Raw genomic sequence first — 21,459 nt, forward strand, 5'->3', positions numbered from 1 at the left:
AAGTTGGCTAGTACAGGTGTACCTCAGGTTATGTTTGGTTTCTCTAAGGATTTTCGACCCACGCGTGGACATCGTCAAGGCAGACTGGTCGCCATTCCGACCCAACATGTGGTTAATGCCCCTCCTGGTGGACCTCTCACCATGGAGAACTAAGTTCCAAGAGATTGAGAACACTTTGGACAACCAGACCGAAATAGTCTTCATTGCAGACTTCCCAGGTCCTGTATTACCTAAATTGCTTCTAAACGCATGAACAAAATGTGTGTACTTATGTGGTGGTTACCTTGCAGGTCTCCACTTAGAGAACTTTGTGAGTGAAGATCTGGGCAATACCAGCATTCACTTGTTGCAGGGTAGACTCAATGTGGAAGTAGTGGAAGAGAAGAAGAACTACACTCTGGAGGCTGGGGAGAAGATACAGGTAAAAAAGTACAATAATTGCGTAACATTTGAGTGTGTCAAACAATTTAGCGTCGGTCGTGGTGCAGGTTCCTGCCGGCGCTTACCACAGGGTGTACACGGTGTCTGAGGGGCCATCTTGCTACATGTACGTTTACGTCAACACCACAGAGTCGGCGCTGCAGCAGAGTTTCAGCAAGCTGCTGGACCTCCAGGAGAGCATTCGCAATGGGACAGGTGACGTTCAAAGCTGCCATAGTGTGCAATGTTCTTCAAGGTATTTTAGCCCATGCCCACCTTTTATAGGGCAAATGACTATTTTTGCTACTTGTATATTATCAATCATTATACCTTTTTTTATAATCCAATACTGCATTTTTATAGTATTTTATTATAATATTTTATTAATCTATATCAGGGTTGCCAGAAGTATCAAAAAGTGCCAAAGTATTGATTCTGAAATGTTGTATCCGGATTCGATATTGGATTGCAAAAGTATTGATTTGTTTTTGCACTACAGCAGGTCACCATGTTTTCATGGGGTAAATTAGACGTCTAGCATGGCTAGAAAGTTGAGCATTCACAGCCAATCCTCACAGTTTGAATGAATTTGAAGTCGATCATCAATGGCAGCCAATGATTTAATTGCCTGTCACTTCAGTGTTAATTTTAGGGTAGTTACGGGTCACATTTTGAGGCATTCCAGGGTCTTTTTCTATACATTTTGGATGATTTCCTGTTGATTTTAGGGGATTCGGGTCACTTTTTGTTGAGTTCGGGTCACTCTGTTCAGTCTGTTGGTTTGGGGCATTGTTGTTGAATGCTTTCACTGTTGATTTTGGTTACTTTTTGGAGAGTAGGGTAAATTTCCGGGTAACTTTGTTTATTGTTTTTTTGTGTGTGTGTGTGTGTGTGTGTGTATGTGGGTGGGGGTAAAAAAGTAACATTGGAGAAAAACGAAAAATTAAACATTTCATTTTTGGTTCATTTTGGTTATTCTGGAGAGTTTGGTGAATTCCCAGGTAACTTTGTTAATTTTTTTTTTGTGTGTTTGTGTGGGTTTGGGCGGGGGTAAAAAAATGACAGTGGAGAAAAACTAAAAATTAATGAAACATTTCATTTTTTGTTTTTATCGTCTAAATTTTAGATCATTTCCTGTTGATTTTAGGTCATTCAGGTCACAAAAATATATACGTTTTATACTCCGCAACACTCCCAGAAAAATTTGAAGAGAAAGTACTGTAATCGGTACTATAACATGTTTTGAACTTTTGTTTAAAAAAAATTTTTTTTTTTTTAAACACGCACAAAACAGTTTTTCAGTATCGAATCGGGACTATCGGTAGATTCTCAAAATCAGGTGACTCGGGTGCAAAAATATGCCATCAGGACATCCCTAGTAATTTGTATGATAAAAAGTTTTTAAAAATTAAAATCTAAAGTAATTAAAAACAAATACAGGCAGCCCCAGGTTACGAATGAGTTCCGTTCATAGCAGGCGACGTAACCCAAATTTCCGCATCAGTCGGAATGAACCCTTTAAGCACCTCTAAATACCTCCTAAATCTCAAAACAACTAACCAAAAACATGTATTATACGTCATTGTACAGTCCTAGCTAGACAGTGAGCTAAACTGTAATCTTTCCCCGCCCTTTTACTCGGCACGCTTACTCACATGAAGTACTACTACCGGCGCCAAAATAAAAGCATGCTTCACAAAACAAAGGTCAACATTTTATCAAATACAAATCTCGCCGAAGGGCAGAAATGTGATATTAATAAAATTTTAAAAATTTGGTACTGTGAGGTACAATTTACGCGACTTAAAGAAAAACGACTAGAGAAGAAATGGCGGACGAGTCGAAATCATGTCATAACCAGTGGCCTATACTACGAACCGAGTTCAACCTCCCCAGAAGTAATCCAGTTTACCAGCGGGTAACCGGAGTTGACAAAACCTGGTTGTCTAGTTTGTGATCAATCGGTGCTACGACGCTGATTATGAGGTTGATTAGTCGAACCTGTGTCAACCCAGTCAGAGTTACTGCGCGTTCACATAAAAGGGGGCGGAGAACAGAGTCAAACACTACTTGTGACGATGGCACGGGCACCTTACTTCACAGAGGAGGAATGCGCGATGATTAAAATCCACCCTCACCGCGAAATCCAACACCGATTCGGCGAGTTGAGCGCGACGGGTCTGTTGACAGCGAATTTACAGATCGTGTGATTTGTGAATGCGTCAATATGCCAGTTTACTTATGTCCATGAAAAGAAATAAAGCCTGCTGTCAGGACAATAAAAGAAGATTTGGTACGTTAACAGTAAGAAATAATTTATCGCGCATCACCACATGAAGCAGGATGATTGTATGTTTAGTCTCCTTGACTGTATGAATACGTATGTTCTTTTTTTTAGTTTGGGCCTAAAAAATCCAGCTCGACCCGACCCGAGTCCGATCAATCAACTTGATTTGCAGGCCCAAGCCCAACCCCCCCTCCCAGAATTTTATGTTATATTTGTGAGGACTCAGGAGAAGAAGAAAATGCGGGGATGCCATGCGTTGTTGCGTAAATTAAAGCCCGTCTTTTGTAACGAATTTTCGCTGACAAACAAGACTGTAAGATGCATATTCAATAAACATTTATATCTTTTATATTTGTGCGTCTGTCCTATCAGTGGATTTGACAATTTAATCTCTTCGAGTTGGCAGAAAAAAACGCAAGTTTTCTCAATGTTTAAATAGTCTACATATTTCTATGATTATTATAAATATTTACACAACGAAATAACGCTGGAAAGTCCGTTAAATATATTTCTTGTATGAGAGCAAAGCTCCGCATTCGTTTACATTCAGCGATTTCAACAATCAATTTGAAGCGTTTCCATACCCCACTCCGAATCGCACGGCATACAGTGTTCTTACGCAGATATTCAGCATCACCGATGGACTCATGGAATACATATATTGTTCCTGGCAAAAGAGCGCACGGACAGGCACACAAGCTGCGCGGTTGTGAGGGCCTGACTCGGCGGGTTACATTAGTGACGTCCGCCTCGATCAGTTGGAACAGGTAAAGAATTTCCTCACTTGAAAATATGTCTTTCATGGAGAACATCTTCCGGGTACGCCAGCGAATTTTGGCGGTCCCGAAATACCCGTGCCCTCCGGAGAGAGCCCCTCACAATCCGTGCGCCAATGTCGTATGGGTCGTCCAAGTACGCTGTCATTGTCAGGAGGACACGTCCGCGGAGGGGTGCTGTTTAAATAGAGCGTGGTTAATTGGAATCCTGATGTTAAGCAAGATCTAACTCTGACACGACCAGGTTTGGCGTGTGGCGTGTGTTGCCATGGCAACACTTCTCGGTTCCAACATATCCACCTTTCGTAGTCTCGCATAGCCGCGAACTTACGTCGCACGTGATAAAGTTACTCTCGAAGTTACCCTGCTAAGCCAGAAAACCGGCTTCGTAGTATAGGCCACAGGGGACTAACTGTAATCCGCTTATGCCCTCTAATAACACGCTAAAGTAGTTTTTGATGGTCATCTCTGTCAGCCCTCCCAATCAAAATAGATTGGATGTTTAGCGCCCTCAATGGCAGCCAATGAGTGCCCAATCAAGTGGTCGAGCTAACTTGATTCTCCCCCAAACAGCAACAGAGCCTCTTCCACCCGAGCTGCAGCCTCTCATGTTGAGCGACGACGACACCGTGATTGATAGCGACTCTAATGATAATAACATCACAGACCCAGTCTTGAAGCTCTTCCTTAAGAGGCAGCGTCGCATCAAAGAGGTGAAGAAACGCAGGGAGGCCGGCGTGCTGGAGCGACTCGAGCGGTTCACCGTCAAGAAGTATTACTCTATACGACGAGGGTAAGTGAAGCAGTGTAAATCACGAGATCAATTTTTGGGTAAATTTGCCATTATGACATCCACGGTTCGATTCAAGGGTCTTTGATTGAATAAATGCAATGCTTTGTGATCTGTTCCCAAGATTCTTGATGACTGCCATTGCCATGCGAAACCTGGCGGTGGGTTTGCCGCCGATAGAGCAGCTGACGCAGGAAGTGGCGTTTGCTAACATGAAAGAACCCGAGGGTGAAAGTAACCAGCACGACTCGTCGAAGGATGAAGTTGGTCATGGAGAACTCTGAAGATGTTACTGCTGAATCAAGGACCTGGACTGTGTTCTCAATGGTACTACTGGACTGTTACTACTAAGGCAAAAACAAGCAGATTCACAATGGACATTTTTGTTAAACTATTTGCCGTTTCAGGTCATGTTTAAACTAGGAAGTCAGTATTTTCGCCTAAAAGATTGTGCTGTTAAAAAGGGGACCAGATGTGTTTGTAAGGGAAACGATTGGACTGAGATGTGTATGAATGGTCGTTGACCAACTTTGAATATTTTACTGTAATTCAGGATCAGTAAAATAATCCGCTTTTACATTGTTGATTACTGTATTTCCTTCAAACAGTAGCCAGGCATGGCTTTCTCAGTTTTACTACAGTGGTATGAAAAAGTATCTGAACCTTTTGGAATTTGTCACATTTGTGCATAAAATCACCATCAAATCTGATCTTTGTCAAAATCACACAGATGAAAAAACATTTTATTTAACTAAAACCACTCAAATATTTATAGGTTTTCATATTTGAATGAGGACAGTATGCAAACAATGACTGTAGAGGGGAAAAATAAGTAAATCATCACATTTAATACCCCCCCCCCCTTTGGCAGCAATAACTTTTACTAGCGCTTCCTGTAGCTGCAGATCAGTCTGGCACATCGATAAGGACTAATTTTAGCCCATTCTTCTCTACAAAACTGCTGTAGTTCTGTCAGATTCCTGGGATGTCTGGCATGAATCGCTGTCTTTAGGTCATGCCACAGTATCTCAATGGGGTTCAAGTCTGGACTCTGACTTGGCCACTCCAGAACGTGTATTTTGTTCTTAAACCATTCAGAAGTTGATTTTCCTCTGTGTTTTGGATTATTGTCTTGTTGCAGCATCCATCCTCTTTTTAGCTTCAACTGTCTGACAGACTGACTCAGGTTTTCTTGCAAAAAATCCTGATAAACCTTTGAATTCACTATTCCATTCATGATTGCAAGTTGTCCAGGCCCTGAAGCAGCAAAACAGCCCCAAATCATGATGCTCCCTCCACCGGGCTTCACGGTGGCAATGAGGTGTTGATGTTGGTGAGCTGTTCCATTTTTTTCTCCGCACATGACGTTGTGTGTTCCTCCCAAACGATTCAAATTTGGTTTCATCAATCCACAAAATATTTTGCCAAAACTTCTGTGGTGTGTCCAAGTGCCTTTTTGTGAACATTAAACGAGCAACAATGTTTTTTTAGACAGCAGTGGCTTTCTCCGTGGAGTCCTCCCATGAACACCATTCTTGGCCATAGCTTTACACATAGTTGATGTGAGCAGAGATATTGGACTGTACCAGTGATTTCTCTAAATCTTTAGCAGACACTTGGGTTATTTTTTTCCTCTGAGTATTCTGCGTTGAACTTATGGCATCATCTTTGGTGGACGGCCACTCCTTGGTAAAGAAGCAACAGTGCCAAACTCTCTCCATTTGTAGACAACTTCTCTGACTGTCAATTGATGAACATTCAGACTTTTAGAGGTGGTTTTGTGTCCTTTCCCAGCTTTATACAAATCAACACTCCTTGATCACAGGTCTTCAGACCGAGCCATGAAGCACATCAGACAATGCTTCTCATCAAGACAATTCTTACCAGGTGTGTGTTTTATAGTGGGCAGTGCAGCTTTAAACCACTCAGTGATTGGGCACACATACCTGACAAATTGTTTGGTAAAAATTGGTTTGAATTGCTCTTTAAGTCTCCTTAGGCAGAGGGTTCACTTACTTATCCCCCCTCCTTCTGTCATTGTTTGCATGCTATCCTCATTGAAATATGAAAACCTATAAATGTTTGAGTGGTTTTAGTTAAAGCAGACACTGTTTTAACATCTGTGTGCATTTGACAAAGATCAGATCACATTTGATGGGGATTTCATGCAGAAATGCGAGAAATTCCAAAAGGTTCAGATATTTTTACATACCACTGTAGTTCTTGTTAAGGCTTGCAATAATAGAAAAAGAAACTAACGATGACTCGGTCATAATTGGAAACAAAATTTAAATCATTATTGCAAAACAACCTGTACAATTAGCGATGGTCACTGAAGAAATCTGAGAAATGTGTGAAGGGTTTGTTTATGCAATCCTATACTGTGAGTGAAACCATCCATTTTCCAAATTAAAAAAAGCTTTTTCTATACACTTTCATGATTAAAACAAACCAAAAAAAAAAGCCTGTGTTGTCAGTAACATTGTTTTAATCAGTCAGTTTCATTTATCTTATGGCACACTAGGACTTAGAACTCATCACAACACAAATAGTATACGAACTGATTCAATGCTGATTGAGTACAAGGTTTTACAAAATTGCTATTAACATAGATTTAACTTCACATTTTTCCAGGACATCTATTTACACAGGACAACATACAGGGATAGCTTCATTTTAGTAGGTCAAATAAAAATAAAGTAAAACTCAAAATGGATCGGATGTCTATCAGTGTCAATGGCAGGAAATGTGTTAGTGATGAGCTTCACTTTTTGAATAGAACTACAATGTGATTACATATTGCACAAAACGTGATACCTTGCCTTCATTTTTTGCAACGCATTACTGGTACTAGTGTCACATACTGGCCATTATTAAGTGTCACAATATTTTTTTTGGTAAAAATCATAAATGCATTAATCTCATCTGGTGAATAACAAAATCAAAAGCAACTAAGATCAGTCTTCAGGGTTTCAAATAAACCCAGTGTCCCTTAAAAGTCCTCTGTGACCCGGGCGCTGGTATTTGAAAGGGAGTGGCACCTCCTCGCTCTGCATATTTTTACAATTTTTTATTTTTTTTTTTTAAACCAGAACGCCTTGAATGCCTCATTTCCCATGTGGCTTCTCAGAGCAGCAGCTGTCCTTCAATCATATTTTAGTCAAGTAAATCGCCTCTTAAAAGATCGTGACTATTTTGCTACTTCATTCCCTTAAAACATCATTAACCCCTTGATGCCTACATTTACTTTAAATAAATCAAAAAGCATTGGGGGAATACATACGTACATTAAAATTGTTTACAGTATATAAAATTGAAAAGTACAATAAACTGGAAAATCGTAAAACAATACAAAAAGATCTTTTACAAAAAGAAATAGATGAAAATATAGAAAATGTACATAAAATGTTTTTTTGTTGTTGTTATTTTTAATATAGTCTTTTTTGGTAAGTGCCTTATGCTATAATTCCAACTTTTTATTTTTGAAACACAAAAAAAAAAAAAAAAAAAAAAATATATATATATATATATATCAGGGATTCCCCTATATTCAACAGATTGTGGCGCACCGCCACACTAAAATGAAAGCCGCCACGCCTGGCAAATGAGATGTATTTAATTTATTTATTTAAATAAAAAAAATTTTTTTAAGGCCGCTTCAAACTAGCGGCAGCCGAGTGGGAGGAGTTCAGCGGACACTTATTCATTGTGTATTGGAGCCTAATGTTCGTAACTATGCAGGCCCCCCCTTAAGAGACGCAAGGGGAACGAGTAGGAAGAATGGGAGAACGAGCGAGATAGCGAGAGATAGCGGTCGCATGTCGTAGCAGCCCGCTGTTATTTTGTTATTGTTTTTCTTTATTATTGTTACCACAATAAAGTGGGTAAGCAAATACAGACTTCTCTCCTTCTTGCCCATATCCGGGGCATTACAATAATTTGGATCGGACTTTTCGGCGAAAGTGAGCGGTGGACGGCCGTTTGGACGGAAAGCAAACTTTGACTAACTTGCGCTGAGAGACTGCGGAGAGGCGGGGCCCAAAATAAAGCCTTGCTCTATTTTCAGAGCGTTGGTCACAGTAAACGATTTATCAGTTCAAGCAGAGTAAAATGATACATATTCACGGTACAAGAACGTCGTTTCTGGTTCCATCGATTGGTAAGAAAAGGCTGTTTGTACGAGTGACGTGTGGGCGCTCCCGTCAGGGGGGACATTTCACGTGGAGTGGCTATTTTTCGGCACAACACCGGCGCGCCAACTTCAGACAATTACGGCTGACGAAACTTTGATAAATGCGCCCCCCCACCCAAATTTCGCGAGCTCTGGGACACTCGAAAAATGACTCTCATACCTCTCCTTGCTAAGTTAATGGTACCTCGACGTGCCTTTGTGTGGAAATTTAGTTTACGAACAACGGGGAAAAAACTATTCACCTTCTCACCGAATCAAGTAAAACTCTTTACACGGCTATTAGAATTCCCCCAGTGCTCTAAATGGGTCAGTTGACAGAAGGACTGTTATTGTTGTGGTAATGTAGTACTTATGAGGGTCAAATAAAAGGAAAAAGGAGGACTACGACGGTGGTCTGCAACCCGCGGCTCTCGGGCCGCATGCGGCTCTTTAGCGATGCTTCGGCGCTTTTTTTTTTTTTTAATGGAAAAAGATGGGGGAGGGAAATATATTTTTTTGTTTTAATAGGATTTCTAGGAGGACAAACATGACACAAACATTCTTTCAATTCATTAATATTGTAATGAAGTTAAACTTGTGGTGGCATAGTACAACAGAGTAGTCACGTGGTGCGTCATTCTCTATAGGATCCACTGCAGGGAAAATAAACATAAATAATATATATAATATAATAATAATATAATAAAATAATCATGAAGGCTAATTACGTATTTCTAGCCAACTTAGTCATTTCTATAGTAGGCTAATATAGCTAGTATCGATAATTATAAGGCTTGTACAAGGCTTTTAATTTTTTGTGGCTCCAGACATACTGTATCAGTTTTTTTTTTTGTTTTTTTTGGGGTCAAATATGGCTCTTTCATCAGTTTGGGTTGCCAACCCTGAGTCACTACGAGATGTAAGTCGTACTATTGCCACGAGAAAAAAAGTCGCATTAGTACATCGGGTAACGTAGCTGTAATCAGCTACGCATTTTACATACATGTACTGTAGCTGAGAGGTACAACATTAGCCTGGCTAATGAAATATTTCAAATATATCTTTGTTATGGTTCTTCTTGGGGGAAAAAATGAAGAAAAAAAAATTCGCTGTGGCACGACATGGTGAGGCTGTCCGACTCCGATGCAGCCCAACACCACAGCTTCAAAAAATCCTAGGGGAAACACTGTATATATATATATATATATATATGTTAGGGCTGTCAAAATTATCGCGTTAACGGGCGTTAATTTTTTAAATCACGTTAAAATATTTGACGCAATTAACGCATGCACTGAATGACTTGCTCGCATATTGCCTCAAACGGATTACAATGAGGCCGTTTATGGACATTAAGAGTGAAGAGAATGCCACCGGCCGCTTGGGGGCAGCGCCTTTCCATACTCATGTTATTTTTTCTAAACGTGGGAGAATTAGTAGTTGCGAGACGTTAATGCTGTATTCACAATGCAATGCAAATTGCTATTTGTGCTCCACACATATTTCGGTAAGTTTTCTTTCTTTTAGTGGCAGTTATGTGTCTCTTGTTGTATTTTGGGTAAGAGGTGTACAGATATATGTTATACAGTAAAGGCAAGTGGACACAGGCCTTCTTTGGACCGCGCCGTTTATTGGCATTAACTTTGGCAACTCCTTCACAACAAAAATAATATTCCTATCTCTCCCAAAAAAAAAAAATAATGTTCACAAAAAGAAAAGCACTTCAGTCTATAGTAATGAGGCCCTATTCTGACACACAGTTAAACAACAATGCAAAGTGAACTGGCATTCCATATCAAAATAGCTATGCAAAATACACGTAAAACTTTTCACTCTATTTTTATTATTGTTATTTTTATTCTTATTATTATATTAACTCTACTTTTGATTGAAAATTTTACAAATTTTATTAAAATGAAAACATGAAGAGGGGTTTTAATATAAAATTACTATAACTTGTAACTATAACATTTATCGTTTAAGAACTACAAGTCTTTCTATCCGTGGATCACTTTAACAGAAGGAATGTTATTAATGCCATTTGTGGATTTATTGTTACAATAAACAAATACAGTACTTATGTACAGTATGTTGTATGTACGTATATATCCGTCATGTGTCTTATCTTTCCATTCCAACAATAATTTACAGAAAAATATGGCATATTTTAGAGATGGTTTGAATTGCGATTAATTGCGAATAATTACGATTATTTTAAAGCTGTAATTAACGCAATTAAAATTTTTAATCGTTTGACAGCCCTAATATATATATATATATATATATATATATATATATATATATATATATGTATGTATATGTGTTAGGGCTGTATTTGACGCAATTAACACACATGCCCCGCTCAAACAGATTAAAATGACAGCACAGTAGAATGTCCACAATGTCGCCCTCTGCTGGCGCTTGGGTGCGACTGATTTTATGGGCTTAAGCACCCATGAGCATTGTGTAAATTATTGACATCAACGATGGTGGGCTACTAGTTTATTTTTTGATTGAAAATTTTACAAATTTTATTGAAACGAAAACATTAAGAGGGGTTTTAATATAAAATTTCTATAACTTGTACTAACATTTATCTTTTAAGAACTACAAGTCTTTCTATCCATGGATAGCTAACAGAATGTTAATAATGTTAATGCCATCTCGTTGATTTATTGTTATAATAAACAAATACAGTACTTTTGTACCGTATGTTGAATGTATATATCCATCCTGTCTTATCTTTGCATTCCAACAATAATTTACAGAAAAATATGGCATATTTTATAGATGGTTTGAATTGCGATTCATTACGATTAATTAATTTCTAAGCTGTAATTAACTCGATAAAAAAATTTAATCGTTTGACAGCCCTAATATCTATACATATATACACATTGGCAGTGTATCAAATACTTGTTCTCCCCACTGTATACACACACACATTCGTTTATTTTATTTCCCAATCTTACGATTTTCTCATTTTTAGCTGTATTTTTCAATTAAACTGACTACTTAGTACATTTTATCAGTACTATTTTTTTAACTTACGTATTCCTCCAATGCTTTATGTAGATGTGTTAACTCTTTGGACGTCCAATTCATTCGTTCATGCGCCGCCATCCCTCCCACTTGTAATGGATTGGATGTCTACTAGTGACTAAATCGGGACACCACACGATTGGACGTCTAGCATCGTCAATGACACTGAAAGACTTGTGTAAATTCAGACATCAAGGGATTCATGGTATTATTGCAATTCAAATGCCTCAAATCTATTGAGACAATAATACCGAGACCTTAAAGGGACATCGACAGACATGAAATACATTTAAGCAATCTTGTGCGCACTAGCAACAGTCTGGTCAACATTAGCATTGTGTAGCATTTAAGCTAGCGGACTGTTGCTTTGCAGTTTAGCCAATTGCAACAATGTAACAATTGTTGCAAGTTAGCCTATTGCAACAATTGCATAGCAAAAGTCTGCTAGCTTAAATGCTATATAATGCTAATGTTTACAACAATGGCGTACCGCAAGCAACACGTCACGTCCGCTCATTAATATTCATGACATTAGCTACTGTTGCGAAGGGGGGACACGCCACCGTTTGTCCCTAATAGGAAAAGAATGGAAATCGTGTACGAAGGAGATGTTTACAGAGCTAAACCTACCAATTCTTTCCGAAAATGATGTCCCTGGTGCCAAATTCACTGGCAAAGATGTGGAAGAACATAAAAAATGTTCAGTTAAAGAGATGGCTTGACTGTCGAAGGCTGAAAAAGACAGAAAAAAAACGAGCCGACCTTAGCATAGCCTTAGCTTTTTATCTACGCGACTGACAATGACATTCTCCTGTTTCAACAAGCTATCCTTTACCACCAGCCCTGTCTTTCTTATATATTTTATCCTTTGGTTGTCCTACATCTCTGACCGTTCTTGGGGGTAATTTATATTTTTAGTTTTGTGTAGCGATTGCAAATGCTACTCAGTGACAGCCAACGAACACTTAATTTTTTTCATTGTTAACAAATCTTAATTCTATAACTTATTTACACTTCCCCCTTACTAAAGTTTTTTTTTGTTTTTGTTTTTAACAACAGAAAATGTAACAGTGGCAGTCAGATACCATTTTAATTCTTTTCAGGTCATTCATTGTCAGAAAGAAGCAACACGGCACGTCATGCTAAAAAATAAGTTAAAAATATCAAAATGGCTTACCTCTTTGTCCTCTGAAAGACAATGCCAAACCAACAAAATGTTTACTGCATACAGTTGTGGTCAAAAGTTTACATACACTTGTGAAGAACGTGAACTTGTGAAGAAAAGTAGCGGAATTAACATTGTTTCTATGCAAGGGCGGGTCTATAATGTCCCATTTCGACTTTACTTCCACTTTACGATGCGACGTCACGGTCTAAAAAAAGCATGCGTGCGGTACACCATTGGCTAACTTGCATAGCAAAAGTCCGCTAACTTAAATGCTTTATAATGCTAATGTTTACTAGATTCTTTCTAGTGCGCACCAGTAACAATTTGGTTTTCTGGTACGCAACAGATTGCTTAAATTTATTTTATTTCTGTCATTGTCCCTTTAGGGGCTCCGTAGATTAAAGTAAGCACCCAAAAAACTAAATACCGTGTTATCGAAACATTGTAAATGAGGCAGAGTTTCTCTATCAGTCTTGCTTCCAGGCACACCTATTTCCCTTATTTTGTGGCTCTACCTGGGCTGTAGATCTGCATAGAAAACTCCACGGATGACGCCTTCAATTACAACATTGGGAAATGCATCTGAAAGACAAAAAGGAATGGAGAGAAAAAAAATTGATGCACATTCTGTTAATGAAATTTAGCATTGTTGATTTTGGTAAAAGCAAAATTTGTGCATTAGCTCTTACTATGTTACAGTAGTGTACTTTCCCAGTCCAAATTAAATGGACATCTAGCGCAGTTAATGGCACCCAGAAATGAGCATTCGCAGACAGTTGAAATGAATTGAATGTCTATCGTTGTCAATGGCAGGCAATGATCCGAATTAATATTGTAGCCTGAACTCACCATGTGGATCTGGCAGCAAGTAGGGGTCATTCAGAAACACCATGATGGGCTGGTGTGAAAGTTTACTAAAAATAAATAAATAAATAAATAAAAACTTGATGTTTTAAATAAATATGACAAACAACACAACTAAACTGACCTACCTCGATTCAACTGAATCTGTATCCAACGACCTAAAGGCGAAAAATTTTGATTAAAGCACCAGCCTTGTACCAGACTGAAAGCCACAAAAACAAGCATTTTTTGCTTTGAAGTTATCTTGAACTCACCCGCAACTCTCAGTCTTCGGCAGGGATGGGAAATGACGGATATTGAGGAAGTCTAGGAATATCTTTGGAAGAACCTCGTTCTCCATAATTATAGTCTGGCGAGAGAAAACGACATGGCATTGTTATACTGCGTGGCATAGTGTTCTGCTTTAGATGACCACAATGTATCCCACCAGGCCATCGGAGGGCAGTATAATACAGACTTGATACGTCTGCAATCAAAATAATCCGCACTAATAAATATTTTGTTAAATTTGAGGATTTACTGGGCTAATCTCAGACCTCAAATATTATGTTTAGCCCCATATCACATGAACATAATGAGAATAATTAGTAGGGATTTCCCGAAAGCAAAATTCTAGGCCAAAACCGAAAACTGGAAACACTTGGCCCAAAAACTATTCATTTTTTCTGGTATGTTGTAGCGAACCTTAGAGCAAAGCTAATTAACTTTTTATCTAAAATACTCCCAAATCGGCAAAATCTTGACTTGAATCAATCTTTAAATGATGAAACCGTTTTAAAACGTTCACATGTCGAAAGTAGACGGAAGGGAAATTATAGAATAACGGGAGCAGTTTTAACAACTTCAACGGTTGATTCACATCATTAAATTAATTGAATGCAGTTTAAAGCTGCTGATACAGAATGGGGACTTGAGTATTTTACTTACTGTTTTGAACTGTTAACTTCATATTGAAATAGTAGTTTATCAAAGCCTCAGAGGATTTTGTACAATTTTTGTCACTAATGTGCGAAACATTAAAAGCAGCTAATAGCTTTGTTGTGCATGCGAGTGTTGGCGAGTACCTGCAGGTAGAGTTCCAGTCCCTGTCTCCTCTGCTCCAATACTTTGGGGACCCAGTTTCTTACATGCTTGGACGGGATCTCAGGTGGTTTGATGCTCTTCTTCAGCTGCAAACAACAACAAAAAGGTGAACAAATCTCACTATATATATATATATATATATATATATATATATATACACACACACACATATACATTAGGGCTGTCAAACGATTAAAATTTTTAATCGAGTTAATTACAGCTTAAAAATTAATCAATCGTAATTAATCGCAATTCAAACCATCTATAAAATATGCCATCTTTTTCTGTAAATTATTGTTGGAATGGAAAGATAAGACACAAGACAATATACATTCAACATACGGTACATAAGTATTAGAGGTGTCCAAAATTTCCGATTCTAAGATTATTCGCGATTCGTCCGTGGAAGATTCGAGAACGAATCACAAACATCCAAATTCCGATTATTGAAATATGCAAGTAAAGCGGAAGTACACAACACTCAGCGCGCCGCGCGGTCTTCGGGACGGGACGGAGCGAGAGTAGCTAAACATGCTTCCCATTACCCGGCCTCTCGGGTAATGCCAATGCTCAACTCACGGCTCTAGCTCAACTCATGCAACGAGATTAAAAAAACAACAACAACAACATACCTGACTGCTGCCGAAAAGCTGCTACAAAGTTCATCCATATAATGTTATGGTGGATATCATTTATATAGGACTAGATGCAATATAGATTTGGTAGTGTTAGCAACACATCTATAAAAAGCTAGATGCGGGCGTTATAAACGGCCGCCATCTTAAAGCAGTACACTTCCCTGCAAGGCTTTTGTAGCTAACCTTCCAAGCAAACCTAATTAACTTTTTATCTAAAATACTCCTAAATCTGTAAAATATTGACTTGAATCTATCTTTAAAATAGTTTTAAAACTTTTACATGTCGAAAATAGACAAAAGGGAAATTATGGAATAACGTGAGCAATTTTAACAAATTTAACGGTTGATTCAAAACATTGAATTAATTGAATGTAGTTTAAAGCTGCTGATACAGAATGGGGACTGGAGTTTTTTTATTTACTTTTATTTTTGTATATTTGTTTACTGCTATATGTTATCTTGATACTGAAATAGTGTGGTTTAGCCTCAGAGTATTTTTGAACAATTTTGGAACTAATGTACAAAACATAAAAAAAAAAAAAAAAGAAAAAAAAAAGGGGGGGGGGGTGCATCAATAATCGTTTTATAATCGAATCGGAGTCTCTGAATCGTAATCGTAATCGAATCGTTAGGTGCCCAAAGATTCCCAGCTCTAATAAGTACTGTATTTTCTTTTTATTATAACAATAAATCAACAAGATGGCATTAACATTATTAACATTCTCTAAAAGCGATCCATTGATAGAAAGACTTGTAGTTCTTAAAAGATAAATGTTAGTACAAGTTATAGAAATTTTATATTAAAACCCCTCGTTTTATTAAAATTTGTAAAAATTTTCAATTAAAAAATAAGCTTGTAGCTCGCCATTGTTGATGTCAATAAGTACACCATGCTCACTCATGGTACTAACCCATAAAATCAGTTGGACCCAAACGCCAGCAGAGGGCGCCAAACACCAAAAAACTAGTAACAAGCGAACATTACACTGTACTGTCATTTTAGTCTGTTTTGAGTGGGGCATGTGCGTTAATTGCGTCAAATATTTTAACGTCATTAATTTAAAAAATTACTGCCCGTTAACGCGATAATTTTGACAGACCTAATACATATGTATATGGCGGAAAACACTCAGGTGACTTGAAGTTCCGCTCTGAGACCCCCAATTTGGCCAAATTTCAAAATTGTCCAATATGCATGTGTGATACATCATTGGAAAGCTTAAAATCTTGGTTTTCTGGAGGAATAAAAATTTTGAACAGTAGGGCATTTAAAAAAAATGTACCGTCATTTTCGCACATTAAGGCGCACCTGTCTATTAGGCGCCACACACCAAATTTGACACGAAAACGGCATTTGTTCATAGATAAGCCGCACTGGACTATAAGCCACAGCTGTCCTCACTGTATTATGGGATACTTACACCAAAAGATATTAACCGGTAACACTTTATTTGACAGTGGCATCATACAACTGTCATGAGACCAAATGAACCATCATGAAGCTTTGAACCAATTGCAAATTCATTGCTTCAAGAAGCTTCATTTGGCCATCACTGCTCCCTTGGGGGAGACAGTCAACCTCTGCTGCCACCTGCTGTCAACACTGTTGGATTTCCAACACGCCTCCTAGCATGCATTGCAGTACTACAGATGTAAATAACAACCCAAATTCATGTTCTGTGCTAATTATTTCTTCAGTTACTGTTCCAGTTGTTTCATTAATTGCTAGTAATGGTATTTGGTAACACTTTATTTGGCAGTGGCGCCTAAGACTGTCATTAGACCAGTACTTCTCAAATAGCGGGGCACGCCCCCCCAGGGGGGCGCAGAGCAATGCCAGGGGTGGCGCATGTGACCTCGGGGAACATGCTTTTTTTTTTTTTTTTTGCGCCGTATTTGAATAAAGTGTACTTGCGCATCCACTCAGTGGGTGGCAGTGGCACTCTCATTTTCGGAGTGCGAGCAATATTTTTGAAGTAAGCAAGAGCACAGTGCACACATAAAAGAGATATGAAGAGCTGTGCGCTCTTTTCGAAAGCCGTTTTCCGGCCTTGTTTTTGGCATAACACTGGACTCACGCAGCGACCCACTGTCTTCTCCGGTTCTCATGTGTCCGCCCGAGAAGTGCCATTTTCAGCTTGGGATCGTCACGACGACCGCCCTCACCTACGGTTCTCCCTCGGCCGCCGAGAATGCGCTTTTTTCAGGCCGTTCGCCTTTTGGCTTTGACTTTTAATACAGTGGGAGATGACGAAAGGCTTTATGTGTCTAAAAATGATTATAGCAGACAGACAGAAGCCAAATCAAATAAGACGCCACTTAAATACATTAGACCCCAATCTCATTGATAAGCCGCTTGATTATTTTTCGTCGAAAACGTGCCGAATATTGCCAACAATCGTCCCGCTTTGTCTGTGTTATATCAGTAAACCAGTGAGTACTGTTAGCATGCGCAGTGCAAAATAACCCCACACCATTGCAAAGGAGGTGATATTGTGAGCGGCGAAAATAAAAACTGTCCTTCTGTCCAAAGACATTTTTTCCTTCTATTCAGTTTTGTTTTTTTGGTCAAATTTTTTGGCATATTGCCCTCATGAGTTAATGTTTCTAATCAAATTGAATTTGTTTTTATTTACTGATTTTATTAAATTTTATTTTTCAGTATCAAATGGTCAAAAATGTACCTTGAGTGTATTTTTACAGTTTGGATGTGACTTTCTTTTAAATTCAGGCAAATTGTTGCGCATTAAGTCTTTTCTGTTACAAACATAAACAATGTTAATAAAGTTATACTTTATTATAAATTGATCTGTTACTTTTTTTTCTTCAGTAGAAAAAAAGGACACAATGTTAGGCTGAGGCATACTTATAATTGTAATTTTATAGACAAATGATACTATTTACAGTGGCGGCAGAGAGTTTGCAGGGGCGCGAAAAATTTACGTCTTCCTTGGGGGGGCGTAACAGAAAATAATTGAGAAGCACTGCATTAGACAATCATAATTTTGACTAGACACTGTCATGAGCATTAATGAATGCCTACAACAGATGTCATTTAGAGTTATCCGGTAAATTATCTCACTTTTAAAATGGATGTAAACGATCCAACATAAACGGAGTTAGTGACATAATTTGCCGGATGACACTTAATGACATCTGTCATCAGCATTCAGTAAAGCACATGATAGTGTCATGTCATTATTATGACGGTCTTATAACAGCCTTATGACGCTGGTGTCAAATAAAGCGTTACCTATTAACCCAAATAAATCAACAAATAAGCCGCATTGGACTATAAACCGCAGGATTCAAAATGAAGGAATAAAGTAGCGACTTCTAGTCCGAAAATTACGGTATACCCCTAAACCCTAACTCGATGTGAGAGCATTAGAGAGTATAATTAAAGACACCATGATTTTAACGAGATATTATCACGCACTAACCTTGTTTTAATCCAAAAACTTCGTGTAGCATGTCTCACAGTGTATCAAGACACAGCTGTGAATGGCCACAGCCGGACTTTTGGGGGATTTTATGGGCGAAACACGGTAATATAACAACGGTCGCAGTGCAGAAATCGCAGACATCAAGGAGTGGTCAAGATTTTCTTTTTCATATATTTACCATTTTAAACTTTTTTTTTTCCATTTTTTCTTTGTTTGGATCGATTATTTATCATGTAAAATGTTGGGGAAAATGTGACAGTAACAAAAAAAAAAAAAACAATTAGCGATAGTTATGAGGTAGAGATCCGTGACCTATTTACAGACACTATTTTTTTCATTGTGACGTAATTTGTTTAAGTTTATAAAATTATGCACTCGCATATTTTAAAGTCATTTTTTAAAAACTAAATATTAGACATCAGTTAATGATTCTAAGCTAAAAATGATAGACAATTCGAGTATTAAATATTATTACTTAGCTTCTTTTTATGGCTGGGTTGAAACAAAAGCGGTTGCGCAGTGTCTGTAAACGGGGGGTCTCCAGGGTAAAACGGAAAAATTAAAAATAGTTTGGGGGATTAATGCGCCATGAAACTGCTATGGCAGCATACATACATATTGTTCTATCAAACGAAACAGTTCTTTTGGCTGAAAATACAGCAGTTTTTTTTAAAGAGGGGTGTAAGAGCAGAGACTGCTTTTTCAGCCTTGTCTGTGCTTTCCGCCATATATATTATAACTTTCTTGTCAATTATTTTTAGAATCAAACTAGACCAGGGAGGGAAGAAGACCCAAATATAGGAACATGAGTGAATAGCAGGCATTCTGTTGAGAAGCTTTGTTCGCAATAAAAAATGGGAAGAGGAACTTTTTATGGCTGAGATTGCAAACAAAACGATGAACAGATTGTTTGCGGCCGGGTTTTCCTGTTTGCCAGCACTATAGATAACTAATGGCTGATACAGTGTGTTGTTTGAACTAAACATACATGATTTTGGAATGACCTAGAGAAACCAGTTTTTCCCACACCACTGTTTACACTTGGAAAACCTTGGCAGGGGTTTGCACATTCTGCTTTGTAATAAATAATTACAGTGTTGTTGATTTAGTGTTAATAAATTATTCAAGATGGAAGCCTGTAGCCCACACCCCAAACGTTATCTCAATGGCATAATACCAAAACGTGTGACGTCTCACCATTTTATGCAAGGAGTGGAATTCGCTATAGCGTTTCTCAACAACATGTTGCCTTCCGTTTATCAGCACGTCAATTCGAAAAACCTGAAAGAAAGGAAGAACCATGAGGGGGGAAAAGGGATGATTTCATCCACGTCCAGTCAGACACAAATGACAACTGATGTGTCAGTGATTATCAGGAGGAAACATGTGGCGGTGATGGTTAACGTCATACCGCTTTTGAAAGGGAAAGGTCAGCTACTAGGAACAAAACTACAACATGAAAAGCATTACTGAGAAAAGACATGATTTCATTTGAAATAATAGTGATTGTCATAATTATTTTTTAAAGAAATTTGAACAAAATATTAAATTCAAGATTTGCCACTGAAATAACTCCTGTTAACTCATTGGCTGCCATTGACGGCATTAGACATCCAATGCATTTAGACTGACAGTGCTGCTAGCCCCCCAGTAAAAATGGATTGGACATCTATCGCCGTCAATGGCACTGGAAGATGAAAATTCGTAGCTTGTCCTTCAGTTTAAATAATTTGGACATCTATCGTTGTCAGTAACAGGCAATGAGTAAATAAAGTAGTGCACATGTTCAATAATTATAAAAAGATAAATAAAAAAGATTGTCTTTCAGATTTTAACTGCAATGTCACGCCGCAGTTGTTAAACGTCAATAAAACACCTAACTCGATGTTAAACAGTGACAAAACATTGACAACTTGTGGTTTAAAATACAATTTTTTTTTTTTTTTTTTAATGTGATAAATTTCTCGTGTAGGATACAAACAAATCATGTGCAAGCTTACCGTGTAGCCCCTCTCGATATGGTTGTTTTCCGAGCGAAACGACGGTATACACACGCTGATAGGAGGCATGACGGCACAACTTGAGTACAACTTGAGTCCACAGTGATAACATTTAACAGATAAACACTGACGTTAACTGACAGTTTCACGAAGACGCTCGCGCGCACACACACACATGGGTAGGGAGCTAGCTAAAGAGTAGTACGCTCATATGTACTTGCGTACTTGCTTGCTCGCATGAAGGAGACACAGGGCGGGATTTATGACGTCACGCAAAGTATATCCCACAATGCATCTCTTATATTGAGGCTGGTGTGAGAGTACTTCGGTGATAAGTACGTATTTTAGCCTTGAATAATGTACAATATTACAAAAAATACATTTTAAAAAATTGTTAAGCAGTATAAGTAAGATTTTTCACGTAATTCCGTCTCTTGAAAAGCGCTGTGTAATTTTTTTATTTTTTATTTTTTATTTTTTTTTATTAAACAATACAAAACATACATATACCAAACATTACAAAACAACTAGTTCACATAGAATATACCCCTCTCAAAGCGCTGTGTAAATCAAAGTTATAGACCCTACTCACCTACGTCACAAAATGACGTGTCGCTGTATCCGGCCGCCATATTGTCCGTATTTTTTAGACTTCTTCTCATTGTTTTCAATTAGTCGTGCAAGTTATAGAGCAATTCATGGAAGCCCCGGTGTTATCTGACGCTGTAAACTCATTGGATGCGTTGCATAAAAGGCGTTATGTGGAAAAGCTTC

General features: G+C 38.1%; 2 protein-coding genes across 2 annotated transcripts in view; one reads left to right on the forward strand and one right to left on the reverse strand.

Annotated features, from left to right (window-relative positions):
* LOC130905793 (vitamin K-dependent gamma-carboxylase-like) overlaps window positions 1-7,354 on the forward strand; it is a 21,926-nt gene extending 14,572 nt beyond the window's left edge. The window contains exons 11-15 of the mRNA XM_057819481.1: window positions 49-218; window positions 291-421; window positions 489-636; window positions 4,057-4,276; window positions 4,398-7,354. Of these exons, the coding sequence (XP_057675464.1) occupies window positions 49-218; window positions 291-421; window positions 489-636; window positions 4,057-4,276; window positions 4,398-4,557 (829 nt within the window). The 3' untranslated portion in view covers window positions 4,558-7,354. The remainder of the gene's footprint in view (window positions 1-48; window positions 219-290; window positions 422-488; window positions 637-4,056; window positions 4,277-4,397) is intronic.
* snx24 (sorting nexin 24) lies at window positions 6,744-20,925 on the reverse strand. The gene is made up of 7 exons (XM_057819490.1): window positions 20,686-20,925; window positions 19,883-19,966; window positions 14,583-14,687; window positions 13,773-13,867; window positions 13,647-13,676; window positions 13,504-13,568; window positions 6,744-13,236 (listed from the first exon to the last, which is right to left on the reverse strand). Exons 1-7 carry the CDS (start codon window positions 20,752-20,754, stop codon window positions 13,166-13,168), a joined length of 519 nt encoding a protein of 172 aa, XP_057675473.1. The 5' UTR covers window positions 20,755-20,925; the 3' UTR covers window positions 6,744-13,165.
* Between the last annotated feature and the right edge of the window lie 534 nt (window positions 20,926-21,459).

Source organism: Corythoichthys intestinalis, chromosome 17 (assembly GCF_030265065.1).
Source record: "Corythoichthys intestinalis isolate RoL2023-P3 chromosome 17, ASM3026506v1, whole genome shotgun sequence".
Taxonomy (NCBI): Eukaryota; Metazoa; Chordata; class Actinopteri; order Syngnathiformes; family Syngnathidae; genus Corythoichthys; species Corythoichthys intestinalis.